This window comes from Trichoplusia ni, chromosome 12, assembly GCF_003590095.1.
Source record: "Trichoplusia ni isolate ovarian cell line Hi5 chromosome 12, tn1, whole genome shotgun sequence".
Classification (NCBI taxonomy): Eukaryota; Metazoa; Arthropoda; class Insecta; order Lepidoptera; family Noctuidae; genus Trichoplusia; species Trichoplusia ni.
Window position 1 is genome coordinate 3,649,658 of NC_039489.1, and position 21,716 is coordinate 3,671,373.

A 21,716-nucleotide genomic window follows, 5' to 3' on the forward strand; every position below is an offset into this window, starting at 1 on the left:
GCTCTGACGTTCGATATTTGAATTTAGAATTAAGATGGCGACGGTTGCCGTTAAGTTTGAATATATTTAAGTGGGATTTGAATGGAATTTTAATTTGTTTACTATTGTTTAGTAATATTGTTATGATGACATTAATGTGTCGAAGATAGAGCTGTCTAGAGGCAGCATATGAAGTAGGTGGATGGATGGAGCGAGCCTTTGTCAGCGGTGGTACCAAAATACATTTCAAAGAACCCTCAGAAATATAGGGGTTCAGCCTGTTTTTATAAAAATATACTAATCCACATAGTAGGAACTCAAATCGTTTCCTACCGATAAACCTACTTAGTAAACAAAATTATCAGTTTAACTCCATGACAATGGATGCTAAAAAACTTCACACAGTAAATATACCTATCTGTGCATACTCCTCTAAACAAATTGAAACGAGGATCAAATATTCAAATACGTTTATTGTATTCAAACATTGTAAGTGGAACATAATGTTGATGACAAGATATGACCGAAAACAAGAGATCCCAGAGAAACACGTCAGCATGCATCACACGGCGAGCGCCTGCAATGTGAGCGACAAAGTAATCGCGGCCAGCTCATCGCAGAGCATATTCCAACATTACGACCAGAATAACTAAACAATTAAACAAAAAACTTCAGAACAATAAAGAAATAAAAACGAAACGGAATCCACGACGCGAATAACAAACATAATTGTGTTTTTTGTGCTTCATTCAATACACTCTTTGTCCGTACAAAAAAACTGGTTCTCAAAAAAGTCACCTTTATAAATTAAGTTTCAGCATTCCCTAACCAATCAATTGGCAGAGGCGGGGTCTCGCGGCGCTGTCATTGGCGGAGCCGAGCCTCTCATCTTACAACATTTTATATAACCGGATGATACAACATATACAGTTAACACTACAGTGGGACAGGGACGGCGATATACGTTTGAATACAGTGTGTCGTTTCGCTCTCGTTCCGTCTCTGTCGCGCGTCGCGGCAGCAACTGTTCGGTTCAAAATGAATCAACAGTGTTCGAAACAACTCGGCGGAGTGCGTCGCTTTAACTGTAACGTTCGCGTTCCAAATTCGGAGAGAGCTTTTTTGAAATTTTGAATTTTGAATTTGGATTTGATTTAAAATTCGAGTGTTTTGTTTTTAAAGAATGTTAGTGTTGTGTTGTTAGGGTTGGGACTTTGTTTTCGGGCACTCAGTGAAGTTGATGGAGATGTCCCTGCCCAACGGCGTGGACGTGTCGCAGCTGGTGCAGCACCCCGTGCTGGCCGCGCTGCCGCCCTTCTTCCTCAGGGCCTCCGAGCGATACCAGGTAGATACACTACTCATATTCAATTATCAGAATGAAACTTTAACTGAAAGTTGACAATATGAGCTCCGGTTTTTAATCCTCTTTAAGGTTTTGTAACCTCTTTGGTTTAGAACTTATTATTGTCTTTGATCTAAAGGACTGTGGTTTGATGCGAATTACTGGTGGATTTGTTATCATTCGTTTTACTCGCTCTTATTATTTTTATTCGATTGATAGTTGTTAAATATTATTAGTTTCTATAAAAAATAGAATTTGAAAAAACACTTAATTAAATTACAACAGGCTTCTTACTTCATTTTCCACTTAGTTAGCGTCAATTATCACACCAGCTAATATTAACATTTAGAAAAGAAAACATTGTATTTATAGAAAATATATACAATCTAAAATAAACGATCATCTTATCTGCTTATTGTGATTAAATTGATATCTTCAGATTGTTTCATTTTTATCGCGATACAGGAACAGTATGCAATTGCTTTAAAATCCTTTTTGTGTAGCAAGAGGACCGTAGCATCTTAAACGTAATTAGGAAAACTTTGTCGCGTTGTTTAATTTAAGAAAGTGGTTGTATTAAATATATAATTCAAGATTCAAAGGTAGGTTGTTACGAGTAGTAGTAAGAAGAAAAATTAAGAGGAGTTATTTATTTTCGTGGTGTAATATTACCGTCGGTCGAAGGTAGCGTCGGCTAAATACTACAGCCTGCAAAACTAACTCTACAATTAAGTATTTTTTATAAATTTATACATATATTATATTGGAGAGTTCACATCGACAGAAGTTTCTTGTAGAACCTAGTATTCAGTTGATGATCTCAGGTTATACTTGGGACAAAGAAACATAATATTCGAAAAGATCTTTGTGAGAGTTTCTTCTAAGGTTTGTTAAGCTTTTATCATTGATTGGATAGTCACTTGTCAGAAGAGAGGACAAAATAGAATTGACTTGCAGATTTTAAGACTAACAAGATAGTTATTTTGTGACTCGTATTAAAAACATTTAACATAGCTTTTGTCTCGTTAATTGTGATCTCGTTAATTCTTGTTTGATTCTTATTAAAACGAATTGCAAGTCTTTTATCTTTCTTTCGTTTGACTGAGCGTATTTTTAGGAACTTTTACAAATTCCTTGTCTTTGCCTGCATACCATTACCTCTTGACTATTTCGATTCTCAGATTGAATATCATATTGTGTATTATGTAACAAGTTTCTCATTAATTCGTATTGTAATGGTTGTTTTCCATCGACAGTTGCAGCCAGGCTACCGAGTGAGTAATGAACAATTATCTGTACGGTAGCTCTAGTTTCTTATGAACATCGGAAGGTATACGAGGCGAAGTGTCTGAGGTTCACATATTTTTTAGGCGGTATGCGGTTTAAAATGGAAAGAGTATTGTTATTAGACTACCTGAATTATCGAGATCGGTATTTTATGTTGTTCAATCTCTTCATTGCAAGTATTGTTCTATTATAATTTTTTGAGGTTGAGTCCTACGCCAAAGAGGAATGATTATGATTTATTCAATTGGCCCATCCATTGCAAATGTCTTGTGCAATTGTGTATCTTTCTTCTTTCTTAGGTAGACTCTCTCCGTTAACTACGCGTGAGACGAAGCGGTTATTTAGTACCCCATTTTCTTAATAAGGGTTTAATAACTAAACACGCTTCATTCATAAACTAATAGAAATATTAAACTAATTGTGTTATAACATTACAAAAAATATCAGTTACGTATACTTCCTGTAACATTGCTCAAAAAATTACAATCTTATTACAAAAGCTTGCAATATGTCTAATTATAATGTGTCGAGTTCCCCCACAGTTGTTATGGACCATGTAACAATGTAACATAACACTATAACCATAACATGTTATAAAGTATAATGCAATTAGTGTAAGGTGATACTTTGTAATGTTTATTGAGTGTGATATGCAGTGTGTGTGGTAAAATACAGGGGTTGTATCCGGGATCGTAAGTCGTAATTGTAGGTTGTTAGTTACTACTTGTGAGGTCAGATTTTGGTTGATTAAAGGTGTTAGGCGAGGTAATCGGTCGGGATTGTGAAGGCGACATATGCGAGGGTTTGCCTCAAATATAAATCATTTGGTGTTCATTTAGCGCTATATTCGAAGCGCATTAGATGTCAAAGTCATTTGATAGAGTTATGGTCAGATTTAATGACAGTTGTCGACTCATGACGACCGTGTATGGCTGTATGAAAAAGAACTGATGCGTTAATTTATTCTTTTCAAACAGTCTATCGATTCTTTATAAATTCGTTCGAATGTTGACTAGGGTTATTCGATTCTGTTTGTTTGGATTAAACTTGTCTCCTTTACTTTTGTTACAATCAATGCAACAATTTATTTTTGATACAAAAATGTATTTTTTCAAGGTATACGTTCTTTTGGTTTCGCTTTGAATATTACATTCATAAAAACTTTGAGTTGATTATATTCGTAATCATCAGTTCAAGTTACTAGGTAGTAAAATGAGACACTTAGTTTGGCACTTATTGGAAATGATATATGAAGTTTCTATTTCTTTCGTAGAAATCAAATCATTAAATCATTCCCAACTGATCAAAATCACTTTTAGACTTAAAGAGTTGATGTACTAACAAACAAACAATCGATTTTTGATAAAGTCATATTAGTTCAACAATAAACGCAAAAAAGCTACGATTTTCATTTGAATTTTAGCACTAATGTTTTTGAGCGTATGCCAGATCCAGATAGATCCACCTATGCGTTTTCAGAAACGGTAGAGTCATTACCTTCTGATATTGTTACTATGTGTACCTATATTTACAACCACATACAATAATCCAAAGAAGTTGCTACATAATAACCAGTCGGGCTTGCCCCACCAGCGGACGCCGAAGTGCGCGCGCTGCCGCAACCACGGCGTGGTGTCCGCGCTGAAGGGCCACAAGCGGTACTGCCGCTGGCGGGACTGCGTCTGCGCCAAGTGCACGCTCATAGCAGAACGACAGCGGGTCATGGCTGCACAGGTGAGATACACGCCTTGTAATCACTTATGACTTTTTGAAACTTCACTTATGTAAAGAATATCCAAGTATAGAACAAGATATCACGCAGCTGCTTTCCCACTTTGAGATTGAATTCGCCTAATAGGTTAGTTTGCATAATAGGCTATGTCTACTTCTTAAAACGATACAAAGCAGCGTAGGCTTCCATTTGCTATTGGCGCGGTGGACTCTCATCATTGCATACAAGTACAGTTTAAAGGCAACAATTCATTCAAAGAAAGAGGCTATTTAAATGCTTGTTCCATAGTCCTTGAAAGGAAACTTTGAGAAATCTCCGTATTTTTTCAAAACTGATGATATCTTGGCCTAGTAGTCTTAACAGTACTTTAACATCCAACCAATCACGTTTGATATAGTGCTATGCCGTGCATAGTTCCTACAAGCTATCCCCGCGCAGGTGGCGCTGCGGCGGCAGCAGGCGCAGGAGGAGAACGAGGCGCGCGAGCTGAACCTGCTGTACGCGAGCCAGACGCCCGCGCCGCACCACTACTCCGACATGAACGATGACGCGCCAGGTATGAGACGCAATATACCTACATTTATATTACTATTGATTACTACTAGAAAGATTTGCCTACGGATTCTTATATGTTATCGCTGTAATGAGTAGCGTATATCTTGTTTGCGGTTCAAGCTATTCTCTTGTCAAACTCACTCTCATTAGAATTGACTAAGCGTTTACTTCGATGAGGTTATACCTTCAGATAAAATGACGGAAGATAAGATACTTTGATTACAGTTTCAGAAAACGTGAAGCTTGGCCCATAAATCCGTTCAAGGAGGTTACAATCTTGCTCTACAAAAATAGTTTCGTTTAGGGTTTTTATGTTTTTATTTTGAAGTGTTATTTTAACTTCTAACCATTTATTTGTTTTCGATTTAAAAGGGTGACTACTGTGTCCTAGTAATGAGATAAAAAGTAGATTCTAATGAATGTCTAGAATCAGATATGCGTCCGAGCAACTTGATTTAATGTTTTTTGTCAGTTTTAAAAGGTATGAGTTATAAAAATAAGTAATTACAGCGATCAGTAGAAGAGTAAATTAGAATGCACTAAACAGTTATACGCCAAGTAAGAAATTAAACATCTTTCTCTTTCCTTTTCACTACCCGATCTGAATTCTCAAAACCACATTTTGCCTCCACTTGGGCCCAGCAATTACATTTTCTTCGTCACTCTTACTATCTTAGCTTTGAACTATAATAGTCCTACAAGCGCCTGCACCCGGCGCAGCCCGAGGCCGACTCTTGAACAGACTGTCACCAAGAATCTAATCTTCCTTGACCCGCGGCGACACGCAACACACCACATACTATAGGATAGAGCACCCCTGTCAGTGTCACTAACATGTATTGATACTGTGAAAACGTTTGTGCTTAATTAAACATGTACATTATGGACATGATAAGAAGAAGAAAATGCAAGGTGTAGCATTTGTGATGCTGAACTGTCTTCCAGGATGGAGAGGAAAGGTTATTGACATGATTCTAAAAGAATATTTAAAAAGTTACCGAATGTATTCTGAGAGGATATCGTTCCTTTCTTGAAAAATAATAAACGGAAAAGAACAGTTAGTTAAAAATAGAATTATCATTAAGATACAGGGACTATTTAAAGTAACATGTTTAAAAAAAACGACTTGAGTAAACCAGTAAACTTCTTCATAATTACACCGAACCGCTAAAAATCGATCGCAACCCTCCTTACAATTTACCTCCGCGTTAAAACAAATTCTACAAAAATTACAAAAGCTCCGAGCGAACTGAAAACTCCCCTTAAACGGGGGAAAAATACAGTTTAAGAAAATAAAAAGCGCAGTGGTACCAATTAAGGCACAACAGTGTTAAGTGTTGCCACTCTCGGCGCGACTGCAGAGTGGGGAAAAAGTTAAAAACGACGCATTGTTGCAGCGACGGGTTAGAACACAGCTCTGTTGCAGCCACGGTTTAATTTGAATTTCTTTTTCACTGTTGTTAGAAAAACGTTTTACACTACTTTATATTTTCAATTAATTTCACAGGCATTAGGCATTAACTGAGCCTATAATGTTTTTAAATTATGAGAAAGGGTTGTAATTTAATAACAACGATTAAATACATTGGTAATCAAATAGTAGCTTTTCATAGCACTTGCTACGAAAGCGTAGCGGATGTAGCACTTAGGTCATGTAGCAATTTTATTTAGTTTTGGCCTTTATACATTCAAAAGCTGATGCCAATGATACCATAACTAGACAACTTACCAGTGTTTCAATAAGAAAGCATGTTTATAAATATTAAGGAAGCGTCGATACGCAGGTACTGTCAAGTACAGCTTACAATCACATTCGTAATTGAACTTTTATTCCGATTTCAAATGCAACCCTAGGAGGTTCTCCGTCGTCAAGTACAATCACACACACAAGTGCGTCACGTCTCGCCGTCAGCGTCACTCGATACAGTCGCGCTCAAAACGTAATTACTCGGGCGACGCGTTCGCTTGCACTTTTGTCACCGAATCCGCGCTGCTAAGATGTGTGGCACAAGACACAAGATTTTTACGAACTATTAAAAAACTTGAATTGATACCATTTAGGAGTTTTTATTACCTACAATAATAAAAATATTTGCGACGGGTTAGGCCTTTCTTTTAGGACTGGAAGCTAAATGAAAAGGTGTCTATACCTAGAAAAAGCAGCACATTTTTATTTCGTTGTTATTAATGTATCCTATAATGTTTACCCTATTTTCAACAAAATCTTCAAAAATACTGATTGAAAAGTAATTACTTGCTTACGAAATAACCATTCAGTATTTCACCTCCCTAATTTTATAAACCCCAGAAACCACTAAGTTATTTGGGCTTCCTCACACGAACCCCTACTCAGTGCTCAGTCCGTCGGCGCTTGTTTCACTTGCCGCTGAATGCAGCACTTTTGATTCACTCGTGTTAATTGCGGCATTGCGCCGTTTCACAGCTTTCTTCATACAAATGTTTATAATTCGTTCGCTTGTGAATCATTTGTGCAACATCAAAGTGCAGCCCCTACGCTCGGTGCGAGGTGAAGACGGCTACTGTGGTGTGATGGCAAAAGCATTAGTCTTACTAACGTACTATTGGATAAGGTATTAAACCTTAAGAATTAAACCTTTGGGCGTAATTTTATTGTTATTTCTCTAAATGTGATAGAAATTTGGAATTGATTGAAACGTAGGGTTTATGTTGAGACATTTTAGAAAAAAAAATGTTTTCATGTGTATTTAAATTTCTAACCTTAAATAAGACTTTTTACGAATTAACTCTATTACTATGTTATTCATAAGCCTTCAATTTGTAATGAAGTGACTTACTGTAATTCAAAAATCTGCCTTAAAAATAAAGTACTCATTTCAAATGAAAAAGTTTATCACACACGATTCGTGAGACATAAAAGTGAGTTGAGTTACGTTGGTAGCGGCAGTTGGTTATTAAATTCGTTTCACAGACTTGTGTTTCTCTTTACACTTTCTAAATTAATGGCACTGGATTATGAATTAATGTGAAACTAGCTGCAAACTGTACACTCACTGTGCGGTGCACTGTACGCCGCAGTGTGCGGCGGTAACCGGTGGAAACGTTAGGTTGTGCCTCTTAGAACATGCCGCGAAATAATTAACGTTTTCAAAGAAAAGTATTGAATGTTGTTATATTAATGTTTATTAGAAATATAAGGGATTCTAAAACGAGGTGGTATGATATATAGATGGAGAACGCCTTTTGGTACTTGACCAATGAGACTGTTTTCTTCGAGACTGAGGTTTTGATAAGAAAATTCGATGGTTTACTAAGATTTTTGGCTGGCTGACTGGTTATTTTATACGTACATATTTGAATGACCCAGGTAGATGCGTAGACCACAGATAATTTATTTCCAAAACCAACTATCTTTAAAAGGTTGCAAGATACACAAGCGTAAAGTAAAATTTTGTTCTGGGCTTTCTTTTTCTTCTTTACTATCGAATAGACTCGGAGCGCGACGGCAGAAAGAGACAAAAAAACTGTAAAATAATAAAATTCATTACAATACAATTGAAGCCTTAGTATCTACATTTAATAAACGGGTGCGGGAGGTTTAAGTATGAGGTGCAATATGAGAGAGTAATGTTTATTACAGTGATATAAGTATTGTACGAGGGGACGCCAACAGTCGCGTGCCGACGTGCGCGGTGTGGGAGCGGCGCGAGCCACGAGCGGAGCGGGGAGAGGGACGGGGGTCTGTCGGAAATAATGTGTTAATAGAGATACATCTCTAAAACAATAACAGTCTATGTCGATGAAAAGTTTGTTTGATAAGCAGAGCCGAGGAATTATCCACAAAAAGAAAAATATAAAATATTTTACAAAATATACAAAATTTTGTTAACTTTCATATAAAAAGCGATATTTTAGATGTGACCGTGGTCTTTTCGCAGTTTCTATCAAATATCAAATTGTATCAACAGAAGATAGGGGTTAAGCGCAAATATTTTTATAAATCGATTGAATTCAAAAACATGAAACCCACTTGTCACACAGAGTCTCTGTTTATCTACTTTGTTTCAACCATATCGCTTCAGCGTTTGCCTTGTCCAGTATAAGCAATACATTGCTACGATATTGCGGTCCGCGTCGGAATGCGCGCTATATAGTGCTGACACAGTGTATTAATACTTTATGCGTCATATATTTTATATCTCTCTCTTTGTATGATGTTGTGTAGTGTGGCGTAATCTAATCTGTAATGATTAATTGTTTCACTGGGGAATCAATTATGAACAAATGTAAGCTTGAATTAAAATATGAAAGGAGTCTATTTTGAAATATTTAATGTCTAAAAATAACATTCTGACATACTTTTCCAGATTTTTTGTATTAATTGTTAGCGCTTTAAAAAGAGAATAAAAACCTATAATACGATTGGATACCCGTATTTTTTGTTGGGTAGAAAGAACAAAGTAACCTGTACTTCTTGTTTCTATGGAGCAAGCTTTGTTCTAGCTCGCTGTTCCCGCTCCCCGCCCCGCTGCCTCTTGTCACAAACACCTCGTCACTGGCGAGATATTCCCTCGCTCGCGCGGTTTATTGCCCAAACACTTTGTATTGTGTGCTATGTGACTTTATGCTGTGCATGTGTGTGTGAGGTGTGACCGTGTGGGCAGAGCGGAATGCAGAAAATGTTCTTTACTTCTTTTTGGGTTACAATATCGTCGCATCGTAATAAATGATTCATGGTGTGAATATTGTAAGGCAAATGAATTTTTAAAGTATATCGTGGTTTATCCCTCCAAAATGAAAACCAAAAATTTTAATTTTGAATAGGCGGCCTTCCACGTACTTTTAAAACATTATAAAAATGACATTAGGTGCTCTGCATAGATCTAGCGTTTTAGTTTTTATCTACAACTTGATTTTCGGTTACTACATGCAATTTGAATACAAAAAAAACAATATTTCTAAAACCCCGCGATAGAATGACTACTGACAAGAAAATTGATCACTGCAGGCGATAACTCAAAATACTAACATAATTTGTCTCCTTTCCACTAAAGCGTTAAGTTTCCCAATCGATTAACCTTCTTCATAATGGTTTAATTGTGAGCAATGTTTGAGTTGATCCGATCTTAATCACCGTCGTCACGCAACCGTCGCGCAAACAGAACCAGTTTACTTTTCAGATTGACGCCACAGTGAGGAACATTACCGAGTCGCTTCATTTGCGTTTGTTCTTATTACTCGAACTAATATTGTTTTAGATGAGTGGTGATTACTTTTTGTGATCTAGCTCTTGAGTAATTATGACTCATATATTCGACGAAATACAGTCTGACTGATTTTACGTAACGGAGATGTGAAATACTTGAGAGATAACGATGTAGGTTGACCAAACAAAGAATGAAAATCAATTTACGCCTAGAATTATAATGTAGCATTTAAACTCACAATAGTATTGCTTTTAAACATATGTAAGACATAAGACATACGTAAGGTAATCTTTCTTCTAAGGTAGACTTTCTTAAATGATTCCATTATCAACCGAAGAAACAGAAAAACAATAGGACAGAATTAAAGTTTAATGAAAACAAAAATAATTCTCATTGTTAACAAGCAGAAAAATATACAGATAATAGAAAAAATATTAAAAATAATGTGCATAAATGAAATTGAAATTATTGGATTGCATTTGAAATCAAATTCTATAAAATGTGTAAACGTGTTCGATTGAAAATAATCCGATGATTCTGTAACACCGATTTGATTATACCGATCAGTCTAATCGAGTGGAAACGCATTGTGCGTGTAATACGATTATTTTTAATACATATTGTGATGCATGGCTTTTTAAGGCAGCCGTATATCATCTACAAACAATGATAAAGTGATTTATTTTAAAGAAAAATACAATGTTTAAGTTTTCGTAGTCGTTAGTTCTACGGTGCTACGGCGTAGTCACTTTGCTACGAACTCGTAGAACTTGCGTCTAATCAGTTGAGAAATGATGTTGGACATAAATTGTGTTAACAGTAATATTTAATTTCTTCATTTAAAAAGACCACAATGTTCAAGTAACAAAATCCAATAATTTTTCAAATGTTTGTCTCAATGTTTGCTCAGTATTAGGTTCCGTAACAAATGTTGGACAGTAAATGCGTATGGTGACGTAATATGATATGTTGGAACAAATGTTGGTGACCGTCGCATGTTTTTGTGGTATTGTACTGATTCGATAATGATAGGAAACGAATTAGGGGAGCTTTTTGTCACCGATTTACTTTTTTTCTGCAATTTTTTTTTTGTACTAGAATTATTTAGTTCATTTATCGCAAAAAAAACTGCAGAGAATAGACAGTAATTATGCACATTAAAGAGTATTCATGTTATCTCATTGGTACAATACTAATTTGATCTAGATGGACATAACACTTGAATTATTGAAAGCGTATAGAAAATTAATTAATGACGCTTTGGACATAGTTGGTTCACAAAACATTTTCCAGTAATAAACTTTAATGATAATGGCCATCCGTCACAGCGCTTGATTTCTCAAGTTAACGGTAAAACAACAGCCATTAAATCCAATACATTTGTTTACATTCAAACCAGAACCGAGTACATTTCCAACTAATATGAACCACTCCACACATCTTTATACCAATACAAGTACTGTCCACTCAAGCGCATTGCACGATACTGCCCTCTCGCTCACACGCACACAAAACTGCTATCTACGTCTCATTCCTCACCAATCCGATACCATTTATACTTGAAGTGCTACTTGAAACATATAGCTGTCTCACTCGCTCGTGTTTGGGCTGTATGTGTCTGTCTCGCGTCCACTCCGGTCAGCGTGGGATGAAACCTGAGTTTTCATTGTATAAAATGGGATAATGAGAGCTCAATTTGTAAGGGAATGAAAGGGTTGGCTTTTGATGCGAATATTTATTTTGTGTTTTATTCGTTTAAGGGAAACGCTTTGGTTAGAGTTTGTTTTTTTATATTTTCTGTTAATGGTTAATCGTATGAAATGAATGAGGGAATGATGAAGCATAATATTTTTCTGATGTTAGACTAGAGTGGGCTTATTGAAGTAATTTATTTTTAATGCATTTTGGTTTTACTAACAAGATCTACGTTTCATTTTTTTAATTTTGCTAGTCAGTGCTTGGAATAAACCTTAGTTAAGTCATATGAAAATATTTATTGTTTTATGTTTTTATAAACAGGTTTTTTGTTTCTAGCTATTTTATACATTTCAACTGTTTCTTTGTTCAGTTTGATTTTTAAACATACCATTTTATTAAAGCTTCATTAATAGGTTTTCCTAACTCATACTATATCAACAATACAAGGTATCTATAAGTTCCAATTAACTTAACGCTATTAGTAACCAGTGAATCGTGAACAAGGTACTTAGTACGGTCCCACACAGACCCACAACAATTATCAAGAACTCTTCAAAAGTATAGAATAACTCAATAATGAGATCTTTTTCAACAAACCTCTCCAACCACTGACCGGTTATTGAAACCTTTTTATTCCGAGAAAAAAAAACTCAATTGGAATCACTACTAGATCCTTTCGTCTTAACTGCATTTAGTATCGCAATATCTACTTTACGTCTACAACATAGTGTCGAAATCATGTTTGGAATTTACGTGTTTAAACGAGCAAAAAGCTAAACATCTTCGTGACATTTACCATTCCAATTTCAATCTTACTACTTTTACAATAAGATTACAAATGGATGCTCCAATTTATTGATCTGTTAGCCGTATCTCGAGAAAGGATTGTGAATTCTACGTGATGTGTGTAAGGTGTATTTTCGTTTGTGTGTTTGTTGTCTATTTGAGTGAAGTGGTGCTAGAGAAAGGTTAATGGTTGAGTAATCGACAGCCGTGGGGTTGGGATCGGATCCGAGTGTGTTTGATATGTTTGTACTTACGATCCGCGAAACTATTTATTTTGAGAACTGTTTTTGTTGTTGTTTATCACTGTTTTTATAACAGAGTCTCTGAACTAGGTTTGGATTGGAAAGTATTTATTTGTATTAAATTGCCTCATGAGTAGCGGAAACGTACTTAAGGTGCAAATAAATGAAGTTGATATATATTTTTTATTTAAAAGGTATTTAAGCTATATACCTTTTAAATTAAGTAATATGAATACTAGTAATGTAAAAGGCTTTGTATATAAAGATTTGGTTTTAATTTATGTGATTTTTAAGTTGCTTATTATTGGACTTAGTCACAGAAACTGCTGGCTCAGAGTGAAATATAACCAAACAGAGAAAGCTTTTTTATTTTTTTAAAGAATGGTTCCTTTTTTAGATTTTGCCTAGGGCTTCGTTCGCCTGGTTGTCATGATATGTCAAAAAATCTATCTATTTCGCGGAAACTCACCTTTACTTTAATAAAATCCTCCTCATTGGAAGTAATAGATCTAATCATTTCTCACTACTCTCTCTTACTCGTACTCCTCTTTAAATAGACGATGTTTGGACTATACGAGCTGTTTTGGATACTGTCTATTTTTATTTGCGAACGTAACTGATACACAACACGATTGATTTGTATTTGTTACGCGGAGGGCGGGTGCACAGGCGAGCGGAGCTGAGCGAGCCCGTAAGAGGTTTCTTTTAATCTATGACATTATCAAAACGAGTGCAGTTTTTAATTTTGCAATTAAAATAATATGTCGAATTACTTGATGATTAAAGAAGTTATAGCTTTCTAGAATGAGCTAGACCTCTTACTATACTGCGTAAGGACCAAAGATTTTTACATAAATTATCTGTTAAAGTATTTTTCTCATTATAAACAAATCAACCTAATAATATGTGGTTCATGTAGTCCTAGCTACGGTAGCTAGTTACATTATTTTTTTAATTCCTTACCTACTAAAAATCTTTTATTTCCTCTTCTTGTCACTATATTTTTCATATAATCACAGCGGAACGAGGACACGCTAAGCTAGTACTACATCAGTGGGACCTCACCTGTAACACAACTCCCCACATTTCATCGGCTTCCGAATTTTATTAAATTTTTCCACTAAACACAGTGACGGGATGTGAAGCGATTGATTAAATCCACCCCTACTACCACCATCTAAAGAAGTCTGATGTTGGAGCGAGATAGCACATGATACGTCGTAGAGCGCCATCTCGCTTATTCAACTGCATTAGTTTAACACTAAGACGTGGTGACGGGCTCCCTGATCCAGTTGCTGCAATATGTTTGTGTACATTGTTCCACCGCTTTTCATTTGTTTGTGTGTAACACGATCACCTGATTACTTTTATTCCGTAGTTTTTGTAGCTTCCTATCTCTGTCTGGGGGGCTGATCTGATGTTATTAAAAAGTTTTCTAGTGACTGGATTGGTTTACAGTATTTTTATTTGTAAAAAAATCGTTCTTGTTGAACATTACTTTTCAAATTATCTAACTCGATGGAGAACAGAGTTGCGGTAGGTCTTCATTATGCGGAGATAGTTTTCACTATTGTTTTGTAGTCCTAATAAAATTGTTTTTAGATCAGCTTCTTGGAAATTCAGCTCTTTACAGGCTGTTTACTGTAGTTGTTAAAAAAGATTATTCCAACATGAAAGTCTTCATATGAAAGTTATTATATTAATATTTAGAAAAGTTAAAGACAAGACACAAAAATGAGGATATAGCCTTTTTTAAAATAAATTTAAATTATACTTGATACGTTAAACTATGCTCTGTTTCTGTGATAAGATCTTTTACAAGTTTATCTGTTACGGGTGGGCTCCCTTCCCCTACCCGGTAGTCAGCACGTATCTAAGCGATGACGTCACTAACACAATCAAATACTAATTAACTATCGTTTCAAGTGACAGTTGCAATCACTTATCTGATGACGTCACACACAATTGTTTTGCCTGATGTTAGTTTGTCTCCGATATGAAACTTGTTATGAATTGAATATTTTATTGATAAGTTAGGGGTGTTAAACACTGAAAAAAGGTTATACATATCTACTTGGATTTTGATCTCTTTCATTTCATATACATTTAAAACGATTTTTTAACTAAATTATTGAGAAAGACCTTTTTTACTAAGATTATTTTCAGTTCTCTAAAGAATTTTCTTTTTTAAGTTCAGGTTCTTTTCCACAAATACATTTGAAAGAGATTTTTAAAGATGAGTAACTCTACAATTACTAAACAAAATAATAGTGTTTAAAATCCTAGTAAGAAGTCTTCCACAACTATGTTCCTACAGTGGTAACTTTTAATTTACTCTCCCTATATCATAAAGCAAGCCACTTTAGAAGTATTACGAGTAATACAATTACTCTCTTATTAAACTGACAATATTGAATGCGTTATACAGCGGGTTCATTTTATCCTGCCGAGCCGTACACAGGGTGATCAACAATGGATCATCTCTCGACATATTAAATACTCAACTGTAATTTGATTTGGATACCGCTAGGGTTGTGTTTTGTATTTTTATTTTAAGGGTCGTTTTTTTGGTTTGTGTTGATACAATTTGCGTGGTTGGATGGATACGGACTTTTTGTATGCAATTTTGTTTTGTTTATTAATATTTTATTTTATTAAATTTAAATAAAATGTATAATTGACACTCGAATAATACGAATAACACTGGTTTGTTAGATTGTACTTACAGATTACTCTTTACACCAATGGAATAGAGTCTAAATATGATTCATGACTAAAACATCAGTCGTAAATTAAGGCTTTTTTCCGACGTTAAATAAACTCGTTTTCATAATGAAATTAAAAACTAAACAATAAATAAAAGTAGCAGGCGTGTCTCGTAGCAAACAACAAAGCCATTCAAATAAAGAGTATAATTATCACCAGCAGCGCCAACCCTGCCGAATAATTGCATCCCAATAGAACACTAATACCTCAATCGAATGTATAACCACACCAAAATCTATCATATCTAAAACCGACTCTATTGCAACGCAATATAACTCAAAATCAAACACTAAACTTAATAATAGAGATCGTCAACAATTGGTTTTATTGTTACCGCCCGCCGATTCAAAGTTACTCCGTTCAGACTGCAATAAATTTCGAACAATTTTAAACTTTATTTAATGGGTATAAAGAGTAATTTGGTATGATTTATGTTTGGTTGTAAATAATAGGTGTCGTGAACAATCGCGGCGGGTTTCGGAGTTCACTCTGTTATAGCTAATCACTTGAGAATGGACTTAGTTCGGGGGTCGCAGTGGGGTCGCGTCAGTCGCGTGGTACGGGGGTGTTTTTATTAATTTTGCAGTCATTTGGATATTAATATAGAGAGGGTTCGTTTGTACGTGATTAGAAATCGACAAATGTTGAATTAAGCTGACATGATTTGTGGGCGGGAGAGGGGGCGCTACGGTCGTGTTTGATGAATTGAATGTTGGCTCATGAATCAAACATAGTCCATGATGTTTGACAGTAGTATAATTTAAAAGGATAGATGAATTTCACTATCTGCGAGGACAGGAAGCTGAGTAGCAGCAACAACAAATTATAGAAAACCTTTATTGATTGTCCCAGACTAAAGACTAAAGACAGACTTAAGAGTCCCTGTGTCGCAGGGTGTTTTACAAACAAACCGGTTCCCGGAACCCGGTGCAGTTAAAACTATACTACGCGACTCCATGCAGTCAAGAAATCTATAATGTAACAAAATACATTAAATATATCTACCATATACAGCCATCTACCTAGCCATAAACATATTGATGTTTATCAAACGCAGCCTCAAAAAACAACTTTTCAACGGAAACGTTGACAAAACAAAACAAAATCGAGCAAGACCGCAAGGAGGCCGAAATACGCAAAACATTCGGCAAACAGTTCACTAATTACTTTATATTGAGTCAAACGTTAGTAATTAGCAGCACTTTTAGGGGATTTGGAAATTATATGGGAGTGGACGATGGACTTTAAAAATAAAAAAATACAGCTTAGAGAGGGCTTTTGTTTTAGATAAATTAAATCTGATAGCAGTTTAGGAATGTTGTGTTAAAAATATGCGCGTTGAAGATAATTATTATTATTAGAGGACATAAGAGTTTAAGAAGTTTTGGTTAAACTTAAAGGTATTTTACGTAAAGTTTGTTGTACTGACAAGTTATCAAAGGAATTTTGTGGTTATGGGAAAGGAATACCACTTACTACACAACATTTTGATTAAAAAGAAAATATCTACATGGTTTGTTTTTAATAGAATTAAAAATTGAATTTATTTTTGTTAGGTTATAAGTACTTATACCTAAAAGTCAAAGAGAATCAATTTCGTAACAAACACAAGCGACAAATATAGAAAAAAAAGGCGATACGTTTAGCATTTGTTACCATCCGCTACAACCTTACACGGGGGTGATATTTTCCACAGTAATTAATTCATGGCCAACCATTACCAAATAGTTTCAGTAATAAATCTGTGCCCCATCACCTCCACCGAGTAGTACAACTAAACAAGTAACACGAATGAATAGTAATGTACAGTCACGTACAGCGCGCAGTAAATCTCGCGCACAATGGAGGCGGGCCCATTGTGCAACTAATTTATGGTGGCGACTGTTAGCGAGCTCGCGTTGTCAACACTGCACTAGAGTACATTGCAATATGTTATTAATAATTATCAGTTGTAGTCAGGGCTCTGAGGAGGAAGACCTTAGGTATCATGTTTGTGTGTTCCTGTCAAGTTGATTGTACAGTCAAATAGACATATTGAAGAGTTACATAATAAATTTTCATACTTTTCCAGGAATTGTATTCTTCTTCTGTTTTCTGTCTTTATGCCGATATATTTGAGTAAATTAATTGGTTCTCGCGTCCTAAAATATAATATATCTAGCTTTCAATTGTTTTTTAGAAGACAGAAAGATCTCTTCTGTAGCGTCAAATACTACACTGGAAAGTATATGTCTAAATACGAAAATTGGAATTGTTTGATATAGAGTTTATATTTAAAATAACATAGGAAATTCCATTTAATTTAGTCTGTTCTAGTTTCGAATCGTAGCGTTGGCGGAAAATTAAAAATCTAAATATAGATTCCAATATCTCCCCTACAGTTGGTCCTTACGTAACTATATATAACAGTACTGTGAAGTATTCATAGATATTGGAGAATATTTTACAGAAACATGTAAACCTCTGAAACTCTGCATTGAGCTTCGATTTCTCGTAAAGCCCAACACCGGACAACAATAGTTGCCGCAGTGACATTATTATGCACACAATACAATGCTGCTTTTGTTCGGGCCAGCGGCCAGTGTTATAAACAGACGCATAAATCAACACGAAACATTGGCGCGCGAACACCGAACGGATTCGTGTGTTGTCTAGTAGTAGGGGGGTGGGGGTTGTTGATTATTGCAGTACTATGATTCAAATTAGTAAAGAAATATTTGTCTATAAACATAAATGCGTTTGATTTTAGGAATAAATAGCTAAAATAACAAAATAATACATGATAAAGTATGTAAGAAAAATCTGTAATTTTACTTAATAAAGAGAATTTAAGTCAAGATTAATTATACCTGTATGTGCATAATCCTAAGAAAGAACCAAAGAACGAACCAAGAACGAGAGAATATAACGTTATCGTGCGCACAACCGAGCAATACAATCTGTTTATTCAACATCATAGGTGAGTTTGAGCATTAATTTAAACATAGTCCTCCCCTATATTATTACCGCATATGCCAAACATTGTTGATACACAATAAAAAGTAAAACTAAAACACGGACCAACAGCATCATTTACCAGCAGATGTCTATATTAATTCTACTTACAATTCTATAGCTCTATTCATCTCTTTCACACACATTTAAAAGTGTACTCCTATCCCGCTCCCGCTCACATAATGAGATTTAAAATGGCCAGTATTCACTTATTGTAATTCAATAAAAGTTGTTTGTATTGTATAAAACTGTTGGTAGGTATTATTTTAATGAAATCTTTTCTTTTTTCCTTTGCATATTCGTGCGAGGGCGTACCTTTTATTACAACACAAAACGACTCATATTTTTTTCTATTCATCCAGCTTTTTCTTAAAGAACGTTTTACATTGATGATTGTGTTCGTTGAATTGGTTCACTTATACTCAGTGTCTTTTCAATGTAATCGTTTTTTGCGGACGCTTGCGGGAGTTTCGATTACATTTTAATGGTCGTGGTAGATTTATTTGAATGAGCGTACACTTGAGATGCTTTTATGGTTTTTTAAATTGACGGATTTTGTTCCATAATGGTTTAGATTTTTTTGAATATCGTCCTTGACAGTTATCTAACGTTACCTCTTCGTTACCAATATTTCTTTTAAATAAATTAAACCAACATATTTTATAGCCATTATACATTCCTGTCATATCATATAATATACATACATAAACCATAATTATAACAACATCATTAAATTGTATAACGAAAAAATTCCATGTAAAAAAATACAAGTCACTTAAGTACTTTCATAGGCAGGCACAAAAATATAACCAAAATAAGCACTAACAAACCAAATCTATTAAAACCTTATTAAAATGGCCTCCGAACTCGTGTTAAACTCTCGATACCCCACGTCACCGTTTAAAAAAAAAACAATAACTTCGGCCATTAAATTGGTGCAGACGAGTGAGCAAGTCTTGCTGGTAATTGCTGCGACACAATGACTGCCGCTCTGTGCTGGCTGCGCGCTCTGCTCTCCCACTATTACTGTTAATCTCTCTATATACCAGCCTTTGTTTTACTTACAACTATTGCGAACACGCTGACGGCTTTTGTTATTTGATTATATAGAGTTTAGATAGGTGTACATGTTGGTAACCGTTTGCATGTCATTTGTTTCTTTCTGCTAGTCAGTTCCTGGATGATATGAAACTTGATTATTTGTAAACTAGCTGTTGACAGCGACTGCGCCCGCTATAAATAAAAATGATCTCAAGGGAAAATGAAATTGGAAAAACACTATCCTGTATCTGTATACAAATTTCGTTCCAATTTGTCTCGTGGTTTTTGCATGAAAAAGTAACAAACATTCATGCTTACAGACTTTCGCGTTCATAATATTAATATGATAGCAAAATGATATTTCACTACAAAATTCAGATAAAGCCGAATCTCTGCCAGTGGACTGTGGTAAAAAAGTATTCAGTGTAAATTTTTATCCATATGTTTTTTGTGGTCTAGACGAAACTTAGCTTCTTATTGATGGGGTAACATTGAACGAACAGAATGGATGGCAACGAAAGAATCTCTAGATACTACTCCATTTCTTATTTCATGTGGAGCTTGGCACGTCTTTAAACTTCTATCGTTTCTGAACAATTAAAATGAAACCACATTTGAGTCAAACATACCATATTTGTGTATCGTACCCTCCGCCACTCAGGTCGCGAGCGGGTTCGCCTTTTTGTTTTCCCTTATTGTTTGAACTTTTGTTCTCGACTGTATTATTTTCTCAACGCTTGTGTACTTTGAACGATGTTTTTGAATTTCGAACAAAACGACCAAATATGTTTCAGAGAAAGAATGTCAGTTATTATTTCTGGTGTGTGTTTTATAAATTGATGAGGTTTTGTTTTTTTCTGTTGAGGTGGCTTCGAACAATATTTGTATTGACCTTTGTAGGGATATGAACATATCGGGTGTCAATGTACCTAAAGCATCATTATACGTTACCAAAATTGACTATATTTAACATTTTTCTAGATTTTTTTTTGATGTTCTACTATCGAAAGATCCCATCGGTCGTATTTATAGGCCATCTGGCCCATTTCCATCAATCAACACTAACCTAGTTTTCTTTGTCAACAGTTCAAAAGCGCGCGCGGATCACAGAAGTGTGCTCCAGCCCGTCGCCGCCGACGGAGTCCCAGCAGGAGGCCAAGACCCCCGCCGCCACACCCCCGCTCGCCACCCCGCCCCCGCGCTCGCCCTCCGACCACGAGCTCAACGTGGAGGAGGAACTCGAAGACACGGAGCCCTCGCTCACACCAGAGAACCTCTCGATGAAGGAGCAGAGAGAAGAGATCCCCGTCAAAAAGGAGGAAGACGACAAATGGGATAACCCCGACTTTAAATACAAAATGTTCAGACGAGAGCGAAAAGAAACCGTGGAGACTGTTACTGAAGACCCTTCCCCGTACCAGAAATCACCAGTCGATGTGCTGATAAAGGTCTTCCCACGACGCAGTCGGCAGGAGATCGAGGGGATCCTCACGAGGTGCAAAGGTGACGTGGTAGCGGCCATGGAGATGATGATCAATGGAGAACATTCCCAGTACCAGGTGGCTCAGGAATCTCCACCTTACATGCAGTATCAATCAAAATCCGCGTTCTCTCCTTTATCAAACCAAAGCTTCAAGTTCTCTCCGTCGCGACGGTTTCTGACGCCGCCGTACAGTGGTACGGGGTACCTGCCGACGGTGATTCGTCCTCCGCCGGAGTACCTGTCCTCGTTCATGCCGCCTACGGAGCTGATGTACGGCAGACAGCTGCAGGTCCCCTCACCAGGCACCTCTCCCACGTCAGACAACACGAACAACGAAGGGTTCTCCGATTAGTACCTGAAGTACTGGACAGTGCTGTAGAGCGGACTGTTACGTGACTCACGTGATTGTGATTGCAGTGGCTGAGGCCGAATGTCTTAGGTATACTCAATACGAAGATATTATGAAGTATTTTCATTTTTATATTGTTCGATAAACTGGCTGCTTTGTGAAATCTTGCGATCTTAAAACATTTTTTTTTAAATTCAGACACTTCTTTCAATATTTTTTCAATATGTATAATACGTATGTATTTTTCAAATAAAGCTTTGTAAGTCATGAGACTTA

General features: G+C 36.0%; 1 protein-coding gene across 1 annotated transcript; it reads left to right on the forward strand.

Moving 5' to 3' along the window:
- The first annotated feature begins 112 nt into the window (after positions 1-112).
- Positions 113-21,510, forward strand: LOC113499460 (doublesex- and mab-3-related transcription factor A2). The gene is made up of 4 exons (XM_026879945.1): positions 113-1,324; positions 4,202-4,342; positions 4,779-4,896; positions 20,695-21,510. Exons 1-4 carry the CDS (start codon positions 1,220-1,222, stop codon positions 21,441-21,443), a joined length of 1,113 nt encoding a protein of 370 aa, XP_026735746.1. The 5' UTR covers positions 113-1,219; the 3' UTR covers positions 21,444-21,510.
- The last annotated feature ends 206 nt before the right edge of the window (positions 21,511-21,716 follow it).

What these genes read in the sequence shown, in the direction of transcription:
- LOC113499460 (XM_026879945.1), top strand. Translation starts at nt 1,220, where the DNA reads ATGGAGATGTCCCTGCCCAACGGCGTGGACGTGTCGCAGCTGGTGCAG. An exon ending in GGGCCTCCGAGCGATACCAG is followed by an intron (nt 1,325 to 4,201) that starts GTAGATACACTA and finishes TTGCCCCACCAG; the next exon opens with CGGACGCCGAAGTGCGCGCG. An exon ending in AGCGGGTCATGGCTGCACAG is followed by an intron (nt 4,343 to 4,778) that starts GTGAGATACACG and finishes ATCCCCGCGCAG; the next exon opens with GTGGCGCTGCGGCGGCAGCA.